The 12,235-nt window shown below is 36.8% G+C and overlaps 1 protein-coding gene across 1 annotated transcript in view; it reads left to right on the forward strand.

Moving 5' to 3' along the window:
- LOC107748607 (GTPase IMAP family member 8-like) overlaps nt 1-7,671 on the forward strand; it is an 11,276-nt gene extending 3,605 nt beyond the window's left edge. The window contains exons 3-5 of the mRNA XM_016563485.1: nt 3,858-3,899; nt 3,980-4,624; nt 5,278-7,671. Coding sequence (XP_016418971.1) covers nt 3,858-3,899; nt 3,980-4,624; nt 5,278-7,205 — 2,615 coding nt within the window. The 3' untranslated portion in view covers nt 7,206-7,671. The remainder of the gene's footprint in view (nt 1-3,857; nt 3,900-3,979; nt 4,625-5,277) is intronic.
- The last annotated feature ends 4,564 nt before the right edge of the window (nt 7,672-12,235 follow it).

Here is a 12,235-nt window from a genome sequence, read left to right on the forward strand (position 1 = left end):
GGGGCTTGTTTTAAATTTTCAATTTAGTTTTGTTATTTACATTTACATTATATTTAAATTTTGTCATTTAGCAGACGCTTTTGTCCAAAGCGACTTACAAATGAGGACAATAGAAGCAATCAAAACCAACAAAAGAGCAATAATATGCAAGTGCTTTATTAGTATATTATTATAGTGTTATATTTCAATTTCACAAAGAAACGTACAGCATTTTGTCCAAGCAATAATAAAAGGACACATTTAATTAATAATTTGTCTTAAATCTCATTTTGTAAAAAAATAATTTGTGGACTTTTCTTCTGCTTTTAATACCATTCAACCCCACATTTTAGTGGATAAGCTCTTAAAGGGGTGGTTGTTTGCGATTTCACTTTTTTCATGGTAGTTAGTGTGTAATGTTGCTGTTGGTGCATGAACAGTATCTGCAAAGTTGCGGCGCTGAAAGTTTAATGCAAACGGAGATATCGTCTTTTAAAATTCTGGCAGTTTCATGCCTACAAAAACGACTCGTATGGGACTACAACGAGTTGCTTCCCAGGTCTGTTACGTCACGAAGCCATAAATTTACATCAACCCCGCCCCCAGGAACATGCAAAAAAAGGGGGCGAGGCCATGTTCTGTGGCTTTGTAGAAGAGGAAGAGTTATAGTGGAGAGTTGTAGCCATGCCGTCGAAACGGTGTTATTTTCACCCAGCTATCAGGTCTTCTGTGTTCGGCCTTCCTACGGATGCTGTAGTTTGTGAACAATGGTTAAAATTTATGTTTAATTATGTTCCTGACAATTACAATCCTAATTTAGCTGTCTGTGCTGCACATTTTACGGGAGACAGCTTCCAATATCTACACTAGTTCAATGCTGGATTCACACAGAGGCTATTACTGACTAGTAAGGCTAGTACTACATGTACACCTAAAGAAAACGACAAATTGTGAGTAAACTAAGTTTTGTGAATAGACAAACAGTTGTTCATTCTATAAATAAAACAATAACTTAAAAAAATGGTACTACTCAGTCATGTATTCAGCTACATGTAATGTGGTGTTTTGGGTTGTGTTTCTTGTTCATGTTTTCGTGTCTTTTATTTTGGAGTTTAATCATGGTCCCTGTTTGTGTCATGCTTCCCTTGCCTTCATGTATTCATGCCATTGGTTCCTCTGTTCATTGTGTCATGTTCTGATTGGTTGTCTAGGTCATGTGTCTTGTTTCCCATTGGTTTGTTCTTGTCATGTGACCCTCATTGTCTATAAGTAGCCCTCATGTTGCCATTGTCTTTCGTCGTGTATTGAAGTTGTAACCCGCTGTCGGTGAGTCTAGTCTGTTTATGCCACGTCAAGTCAAGTTTGTGTCTCTTGTTTGGATTATGTTTGGATCACATCTTGTAAATAAACTGCACTTGGGTTCTCACTATGCTCGCCTTCAGTGGACTGATTCGTTACACTACATTAAATCTTTAATCAGGAGAAAACCGTATCTCAAAAGATAACATAAACAGCAGTAGCATTTACAAGTAACAGCGTATCGAAAATCTTTGAGAGAAAAAAAACAAACAAAAAAAAACATTCAGAAACGTTCTTTAAGAGCCGTGCTTGCGGAGGTTCTGCTTGATTCTCTTCATTACCGCTATCTGGGTCTGATTCTGGCTCAAATTGATACAGCAATATTGACACCATTATTTACATTCCACCGGAGCACATGCAACTATCGCCCGTAATGGTAATGTGCGTGAAGTTTCCGGACAACGTGCAGTAGGCGGTTTAGCCAATCACAACACACTCGGCCAACTAACCAATCTGAGCCCATTGCCTATTTCTGAGGGAGTGGCTTCATAGAATCAGGAAGTCAAACGGTCGTTCAAATGACAATGGAGAAAGCGGCTTACAATAAAGGTGAAATATATGAAAAATAAGGCGTTTTTTAACAAACGAAACACGTAGACATGTTATACTGCACCCTGTAAACACAATCAAGCAAAGAAAAAAAGGCAGTCAACCACCCCTTTAACCTTTGGTCTTGATTTCAATAGATTTGGCTGGATTTGGGATGTTTTAACAGATAGAACACAGAGAGTAAGAATGAATGTGCATTTGTCTGAAAAGATGTCATCATTGGTAGGTGTGTTCTTTCACTCCTCCTTTACATTTCTTTATACTGATGATTGCCATTCTGTCTTCTTCATTCTGATGAAAACGGTCAGATTTGAGGTATTTTGTTCACTGGTGTGATAGAGCATTCTTGCCACTAAACATGGCATAGACCAAAGAAATGCTCATTGATTTTAGGCATGAACCCTCTGTTACCCAGAATGCTGTTATTAAGGGGCAGGCAGTTGAAGTAGTGGAATCTTATAAGTACATTGTTTGATTGATAATAAGTTGACATTTGCAGCCAATGCAGAGATAATTGGCAAGAGAGCACAGCAGAGACTATATTGTCTTCGCAAATTGTCAAAATTCCACGTGGATAAGACTCTTATGTCCCTTTTCTACAAATTTTACATTGAGTTTATCTTAACATTTTCTATGATATGTTGGTATGGCAATCTTAGTATCAAGGCTAAAATGCTTTGTGCACAATAGAAAAGGTCAGTAGTAAACTTTTATGTATTGAGCAGAGCAGTCTCTACACTGACCTGTATAATAGCCAAGTGGTGCGGAAAGCCAAGTCTATTTTATCGGCCATTGTTTGAGTCTTTACCTTCTGTAGCGGTTTAGATTTCCTTTAGTGAAGAGTAATCGATTCAGATTATCCATGCTGCTAAATTCAGGCAATGGAGGTGGTTAGTGGGATTACATCTTACATCCTTTTGAATATTTATTTTTGTGTGGGTGGGGTTGTAAGTTGTATTATTAGTGCCCGAGCACCGATGGTGTGAGGACCCTATTGGAATTGCTCCATTTCTTCTTCTTTCTTCTTCTTCTCCAAAATGAATCGCATTTTTGAGGGCCTAAACATGCTCCAAAACTCATGAAACTTAGCACATGCATCAGAAGTGGTGAACATTTACGTCTGATATGGGTTTCAGAAGTGGGTGTGGCAAAATGGCTCGATAGCGCCACCTATAAAATTTCAACAGAGTGCACCTCAAGCTACGTTTCACGTACATGTACGAAAATCGGTACACACATGTAACACACCAATACCTACAAAAAAGTGTCTTGGTACAAAATCCGAAACCCAACAGGAAGTATGTTATTTTAAATTTCCTGAACTATTTTTGTGCAGTTTTTGCCATTTTCAGGCCTCGTATTTTAACGAACTCCTCCTACAGTTTTAATCGGATCATCTTCAAATTTGCTGAGTGTAATTATAAGGCCTTTGCGATGCTAAATTGCGAAGATCTTGCGTTTTCGTTGAAGGGCGTGTCCCTGGCGGCCTGACAAATTTCGATGTTTCGCCATGAAACAGGAAGTTACTGTAACTCAGCCACACAATGTCCAATCTGCACCAAACGTCAAGTCAAGTCAAGTCACCTTTATTTATATAGCGCTTTTAACAATACAGATTGTGTCAAAGCAACTGAACAGCATTAATGCGGGCTATTTATTTCGTCACACGTTTGATCAGAGTCCTGGCCTGAACACATCTAAATGCCAATATTCAGTTATCTTCATAGCGCTGGCATACCTGTCAGACCATTCTGTTTTTGCTTTAAATCTTGAAATGATACAACTGCTCATGCTACATGTATGTAGCATTGCTGTCTTTTCAATATACATGAAAAATTACATTTCCTGTTGCACCGAACTCGTATTGAACCGTGACCCCAAAGCCAAGGTACATACCTAACCCATGACTGTTAACTTATAATATCATCAAACCAATTATTTTCTCTCTCTGTCTTTTATTTTGATTGCAGTTAGCAGTAGAGCGCAAAGTCCAGATGGCGATCGTCCTAATAGTAAGTCAAACATCCTGCAAATTCAAAGACTCTGAAATTTTAAAACGGGTGTCTAATACATATTTTGCTGCATTTTTCAGTGTCAAAGCTGAATCTGGTTGTGTGCGGGAGCGACAAGAAATTAAATTCCTCCATATCAGAGCTGATCCTGCAGCTGACAGACAGAAGATCAGAGTGTGTGAAGAAAGAGGAGAAGATTCATGATCGTCTGATCAGTCTGCTGGAGCTTCCAGCTCTGACTCGGCTCTCAGAGGAGGACGTGATGCATCAGACTCTCCACTGTGTGTCTCTCTGTGATCCTGGAGTTCATGCTTTCATCATCATTATTCCTGTTGGTCCACTGACTGATGAAGACAAAGCAGAAACAGAGAAGATCCAGAAGATATTTGACTCCAGAGAGCACTTCATGCTGCTCTTCACAACAGAGCTCACTGTTGAAGGACTTGCAGCAGAGTTTGTCAAATCCAGCCTAGAATCTCAGAGGTTAATCAGTCTCTGTGGAGGTCAGTACAGAGTGATGGGGTTAAAGGAACCTGACAACTCCAGACAGATCCCAGAACTATTAGAATATATAGAGAACATGAAGACTGAACCATATTCACCTCAGATGTATGTGAAAGCTCAAGAGAACAGAGTCAGACATGAACTGGAAGAACAACACAAGAAAGAACTGGAGAAAATGCAAAATGAGATCGAAGAATTAAAGCAGAAGATTCAGTCAGAAGGTGAGTGAATTTTACTCTCAGTGTAGGACCTATTATGATTATTTCCTTGATGTAGTCGATAAAAATTAGGGAAACATTTATTGCTTAATTATCATTTTCCATCAACAATTGTATATTCCATCGTCTTAGCAACAGTCTTGTCATAATTGGCCAGAGTAGCTTTTACAAATTCTGCATACCTAACAAGAGCAATTCACACCAAATGAAAGGACCACATCATCTTGCTTTTAAGGGCTGGGACACACATCGGCGAGCATTGGTCGGGCTAGTTTTTGTGGTTTCTTTTGCTTGTCAGCTTTAGTTCGGCCAGTTGATGCCGTCAGGAAAAAAAGATCACTCTGATTGGCTGTGCAGCTTTGAAAACCAGTGCACGAGAAGAAAAATAAAAGTGCCAAAACAAGGAAACGACGAAGGCACACCTAGCTCATGTTCCCTGTTTTGAAGGATGAATACAGACTGCTGTCATCTGCTGTTGTGGACAGTCATTATCTAGCACGCAGGCACAGAACGCACAAGCTAGTTGTCCGTTTGGTCTTTGCAGTGTGTTCACGTGCACAAGTGCGAGTCAACACCACCGTCAGCTTTCATGGCCGGTAGTTCTTTGATGTCGGTTTGGTGTACTGGCCTTAACATGTATTTATAATGTGTTTTAGGAGCTGGAGATAAACAAGATGATCAGCTGAGGATCGTGTTGATCGGGAGGACAGGAAGTGGAAAGAGTGCAACAGGAAACACTATTCTGGGAAGAGAGGAGTTTGTGAGTGACTTAAGTTCAGATTCAGTGACGACTGTTTGCATGAAGGGAGTTGGTGAAGTTGATGGTCGATCAGTAGCTGTGGTTGATACTCCTGGTCTTTTTGACACAACACTGTCAAATGAACAAGCGGTGGATGAAATAGTGAAATGTGTTTCACTGTCATCACCTGGACCTTATGTGTTTGTCATTGTGTTGAGTTTGGGAAGATTCACCAAAGAGGAGAATGATACTATGCAACTGATAAAGAAGATCTTTGGTCCAAAAGCTGCTCAGTTCAGCATCGTTCTGTTCACTAGAGGAGACGATCTCGTGAGTAAATCTATAGAGGATTATGTGAAGAGAAGTAAGTCTGCAGAACTGAAGAAACTGATCAGAGACTGTGGAAACAGATTCCTGGCTTTCAATAACAGAGAAAAACAAGACAAAACTCAAGTGACCCGACTGTTAAACATGATAGAAGAGGTGAAGAACACTAACGAGGGTCGATACTTCACTAACAGCATGTTCGAGGAGGCAGAGATGTCCATTAGAAAGAGAATGGAGGAAATAATGAAAGAGAGAGAGAGAGAAATCCAGGCTCAACATGAGAAACTGAGAGCCAAATATGAGACAGAAATGGAAGAGCTCAAGAAAAGACTGGAAGAAGAGAAAATAAAAGCAGATGAGGAAAGAAAACAAAGAGAGAATGAGTTCAGACAAAAGGAGGAAAAACTGATAAAAGCGTTTGAGGAAAAAGAGGAGACAGAACAGCACAAACGAGTGATTGCAAACCAGAAACGATCAGAAGAGGAAAAACAGGAAAGAGCTGAATATCATAGAAAAATGGAAGAGATGAAGAGAAAGATTGACAATCAGAGATCACAGTATGAAAAACAGCAGAAAGAAAGAAAAGAAGACGACAGAAAGAGAGAAGAGAAATACAGACGAGATCAAGAAAAGATGAAATGTGAGAATGAATGTGCCATGGCAGAATTAAAAAAGAAACAAGAAGAAGAAACTAAAACGAGAGATTTGGTGGAGAAAAGGAGGAATGAAGAAGAAGAGAAAGAGAGACAGAGATGGGAGAGAAAAATAAAAGAGGCTGAAAATGACAGAAAAGAGACTCAAGAGGAAATTAAACGACAGCAGAGAGAATGGGAGAATAAAAATAAACGACAGATGAGAGAACGAGAGGAAGAGGAAAGAACGAGAAAAGAGAAACATGAGGAACAACTGAGAGAAAAACAAGAAGAACTGGAGAAAATGAGAAAGGGATTTGAAAGAGAGAGAGAAGAAGAACGACAGAAGATAGAAGACGAGAGACGGAAACAGAGAAGAGAGAGAGAAGAGAAAGAGAGAGAATATGATGAAAAGAGACATGAAATGGAAAGACATTATGAAAGACTGGAGCGAGAGAGAAAAGGGGAGTGGGAGAGAGTGAAACGAGAAGATGATGAGAAACAAGAAGAAGAGAGAAAGAGATGGAAGAAAGTGATTGAAGATCTGAAACAAGAGCAAGAAGAAGAGATCAAGAGAAGAGAAAGAGAGGAGAGGGAGAGAAAAGAAGGAGAAGAGAAAGAGCGATATGAAATGAAACGGAAACATGACATAGAAATAAGAGCCATGAGGAAGAAGCTTGAAGATGAAGCCAGAAAACAAGCAGAAGAACTGACTGATTTGAGAGATGGAAAAGAGGAGCTCAGACAGATGCTAAATAAGGATCAAAAACAGTATGAATTACTGGAAAAACTCTTTCAACATTTCAAACATGAGAAAAGTGAGGAAGTGGAAAAATTAAAAAAGGAGATTGAGGATTTAAAAAATAGATGGTGTTCTATTATGTGAAACTTTTTCATCCTTATAAAGGAGCCACAATTAAAGCTCTGGTGTAAGTGAGCTACCATACATAATAAAACCAGCTTAAATGATGAAACAACAAGACCTGCAGGCTTTTAGAGGTAAATATGCGGGAGACTGAAAGATGTCAGTATTTGTACATTTATGTGGTGGGAAATGTTTTGCTCTTTGTTCACTTTAAGGTTGACCAAGTTAAGTAATTATACAAGCTCTTCATTAGCTGCAGAGAAGTATTTGGTGAAAGGTTAGGCTGTAGTGTATGACATTTCAAGGTAATGGTCCTCAATGAAATATCCATAAAATATCAACTTCTGTACTTTAACATTCAATTATTTACAAGAAAAAAACATATTTTGAATTATGTTTGGTATTTGCTCAATTAGGCTTGTATGGCTCATATAGACACAGTGAGAATATGGAGGAAAAAACAGCTCAATTTTATTCAGAGACTCAAACTGAGCAAAAATATGCAATTTGCTGCAGATGCTGATATTTATATGATGAAATTCTGATGCTTGTAATCAGTGTTGGGGTTAATGCATTACAAATAACACAAATGACGTAATCAGATTACTTTTTCAAGTAACTAGTAAAGTAATGCATTACTTTTTAATTTACAAGAATATTACAAGTTACTTTTTCAAATAAATAACTCCAGTTACGTCCTCATGTTGAGAGGAATCAGGAGTGAGTGCAGATGCGCTGTGTGCGCTGTGTGAACATGATGGTAGTTCTAGACTAATGTCAACATGCTTTTACTCATCTCACTCACACAATAAAATGAATAAAAACAGTGAAATGCAAACTCAGAATATATGATGCAAACCTGCATTTATTAAATATGTTAAATAACACAAATATCCTTAATGTATTTAATCCCATTTTATTCACCAATGTCTTTGCTGCGGACCTTTAATGATCCTATTCAAGCATACTAATAAACAAAAATGACTTTAGATAAACATCACATTTGTGTTTCTTTTTTTCATTGCTGAAGAGTGTTGAAAGTTCTTCTCTTGTGTCCTGTTCTTCATGTAATCCAGAATAACAGCAAAGCTGAGAGGTTTGTTTGAGCAGCGCCCTCTAATGTACAGATGTGGCTTCACATTTCCTTCAGCCTGAGGCTCATTCATTTCACTTTTGGTGTGAAAGAGCTTTTACATCTGCCAAAGATAGAACTTTTTATGTTAAAAACAAACAAGCAAGCCCAGCCCAGATGAAAAAAAGTAGCATAATGCATTTCTTTCCATAAAAAGTAACTAAGTAATGACATATTGTAATGCATTACTTTTATGATGCTGATCAGATGTGATTTGAAATATTCACTGTCCAAACCTGCTGTTAAAAGGGTCTTCTTAAGGGCTTGATACAATGCCTCTGCTGATGTTTCCTTATCTAGCTCTATACGATCAAGGAAGATGTTCTCAGCATCTCAGCTTTCAAGTAAATTATCAAATTGTCAAAGTTGCTGCTTTCATCTACTGTCAAACTCACAAGAGAACCAATGCAGATATCACTGACTTTTTCATTTTAGTGCCAATGTGTTCAATCGTGGCGATACAAGTGTGATCTGTTCGGTGTGAAGGGCCTGTTTTTTTACCCCACTGATCTCTTGTAGCAATGAATCTGCTCATTTTACTGAATGCTAATGTCTCTTGTGCCACAAAGTAGGCTGTTAAAATGATCCTGATTTTAACAGTGAAAGACTAAAAAGGCTACAGTAAAAACCTATTAATTGGTTAACGGTAAGTTCCACTACTATAATTTTATGGTAAAATACAGTTTTTGGAAGTGAAAAAGAACGAATAATTTACAGTGAAAAGCCGTAAATTGACATTCCCAGAATCTCCTGTGTTACATTTCACATTTGATGTTTTTTGTTTAAATAACTTTCTTCTTAGTTTTTTTCTTCTCAGTTATGTTCATTAGGGTTGTGTTTAGTGTTTGTGTGAATGACACAGTGCACCTTCTATATATATATATATATATATATATATACAGTGGTGTGAAAAAGTGTTGGCCCCCTTCCTGATTTCTTATTTTTTTGCATGTTTGTCACACTTTAATGTTTCAGATCATCAAACAAATTTAAATATTAGTAAAAGATAACACAAGTGAACACAACATGCAGTTTTTAAATGAAGGTTTTTACAAAACTGAAGGGAAAACAAAATCCAAAACTACATGGCCCTGTGTGAAAAAGTGTTTGCCCCCTGGAAATCACACTTTTTCAGGAAATCACACTTTTTCACACCACTGTATATAGTATTTTCTTTCTCAGCTTGTGGAAAAGCTGCTTGTGATGAGCTTTGATTAATCATGTGACTTTCTCATCACCACCTTGGTGGTTTTCAGTGTATTACAAAGGTACTAAACAGATTTCAGTACTTCAATAGGTTGGTATATTAACATTATACCAGTTAATGAAATACGCCACTGCTCATGAAGGTTTATTGTAGCAGGATACTGATGTAATGATTTATTTGTTTTAGACTATACTGTGGGCTGGGGTTAAAAAGCTTGTTGAATGCTTATTTGGATATTTGCGTGATGTTCTGAATTTGCATGTGTTTGATAGTTGTTTTATTCTCTGAAAGACCCAGTTATTGGGGGATCTGTTTTTGCAAATTAACAGAGCAACCATCAAGTGTTGTTTTATGTTATTACATGCGGAAGTTTTTGGTCTAATAATTAAAACCTCTGTTTTTTTTTTTCTTTTTCAGAATTTAGCAATAAGAAATTACTTGTCATCCAGTTTTTTATTTCGACTATGCATTCCGTTAGTTTTTCAAATTGGTATGTTTCGCCGGGCCGTGAAGAAATATAGAGCTGAGTATCATCAGCATAACAGTGAAAGCTAACACCGTATTTCCTGATGATATCTCCCAAGGGTAACATATAAAGCGTGAAAAGCAACGGCCCTAGTACTGAGCCTTGAGGTACTCCATACTGCACTTTAAAATTAAAATTATATGTCCACTTAAATTTTGACAAGCATCCTACGTCAGAAATTACACCCACATTAGCAGCAGAAAGACAGTGCTGTTACAGTCTTCAACCCCATGACACTTTGTCACATTAATATTTTTGGGAAAATATTGGGAAGACAATTAAGAATGAAAGCATTTCTTGCTGATTACCATCCGACATGTTAAGGACTAAAACAATAAAAGTTTAGGTTTAGTTAAACTTCTAAATTAAAAATATATTTTTACAAAAATAAAGAAACCATAGACACACAATTTGTGTATTTTTAGCTTCAGCCCCATACAAATGTGAAAATGATGATAAATGTTACATTTGTTATCATTAAATTGTCATGAGGGACACATGACATGATGTTTCGGAACAAGTTCTGTGAAAAAAATCCTTTTTAAACCAATCCCATTTTGTCCGTTACTAGGTTGAGAAAAAAAGGTGTCTAAATCTGAAAAAAAATAAATAAATAATGATAATAAAATGTCTTTAATGCCTGAGGTGGAAAAATAAGATTTGTTTTGGAGATTTGATATGTGCCTATAATGATGTGGGATATTGTATCATATGTAGTTGAAAAAAAAGTATATTCCAAGTTGAAATGTCACTTAAATTATTATTCTTATAAACCAGGACACATATTTATTGAGATTGTATTTATGTTGTGACTATTATTTGTTCTCTCAGAAGCATGTTCATGTGTTTGTGATCTGAGATGCAGTGAAGATGGCAGCAGGGACTAAAACTCTTCCTGGTAAGAGAACATTTGTTTACTCTGCTTACTAGGGCAAAGCACTTACTCAAGCAAAATACACTTCCATAATGTACTTTTAAGTGCTCCGTTTTCACGCACTAATTTTGTACTTAATATACTAAAAATTCATCTTTAGTACTTCTTAAGATAATCTTAAGAACATCTAAGTGTACTCAACTGTGCTATTTTGAGACTATGAACTAATATGGGCTTTTAACATACTATCTCTGTATTAAAAAAAATTATTTAGTTACCACTTGTAGTAAACTTGAACCCATCTTTGTATGAAAGATAGGTTCAAGTGGTACCTAAATACATTTTTAAATAAATTTTTAGCACATTTTTGTAACCCAGACTCAAATTAGTCTATTTGCAGTCAGGGTTCAAGGAAAAAAAAAAAAATATCTAAGTCAGCATGATTACATAGTTAACTAAATAATTATGTGAATGAAGAGCAAGAAAAAAAACTTGTGACAATGTAGTAGTTTATTAAAATGGGTATGCTAAATCCTTTTATTTTATTTTTTTATTTTATTTATGTAAATTATTGCAGCAAAATGCATCCAATAAGAATTGGTAATAGCACTGCAGATGTTAGTCATCCAATTAGAGAAACCATGCAGCAGCGCTGACTCCGCCCCAGAGAACGATGCAGACTCAGCGCTGTGAGCAATGGAGATAGAATACAGAGAAGAGAGAGAGATTTAGAGAATTAATTGATGGAAAATACCTAAAATAAAATGCAAGAATTTAATCTAGAATCAGTTTTATGTTAAAACTACATCGATTGAGAAGTTTTGTTTAAAAACTTATCTGCATAGAGTTCCTGTTGGTCTGTAAATGTTTAAGGCCAAGCTAACGTAAAAGAAGCTAATAGTTGGTTCATCTGGTGTAACCTGGAAAGAAGACCAATTAAAAAAAAGATAGAGTATATACAGAGTTAATATACAGAGGAATTGGCCAGTTTTGCATGTATATGTTTTGAAGTTGGATTTGTTTACTGCGGGTTGCGTTTTTGTTGTGGATGCATCGAGGCTCATGTCGAATGAAGGAAATAGATGGCGAGCCACCATAAAGACTGGACTTGGATCTCCTTTCTCACCTTCCATTGGATTTGCATCGTTCCGGCGTTTTCGTTTATCTGTGCGAGTTCTTCTCTTTGAACTTAAGGATTGAGGTATCTCTTTTTCTGTTGGAACTGACATTTTCTAAGAATTAAGGGAGAACATTCTAATTCTCTTTTGGACTGACATGTTTGAACTGAAAATAATTATTTGAACTGATAAGA

Source organism: Sinocyclocheilus rhinocerous, unplaced genomic scaffold (genome assembly GCF_001515625.1).
Source record: "Sinocyclocheilus rhinocerous isolate Xijiao unplaced genomic scaffold, SAMN03320098_v1.1 scaffold2969, whole genome shotgun sequence".
In the NCBI taxonomy this organism is placed as follows: Eukaryota; Metazoa; Chordata; class Actinopteri; order Cypriniformes; family Cyprinidae; genus Sinocyclocheilus; species Sinocyclocheilus rhinocerous.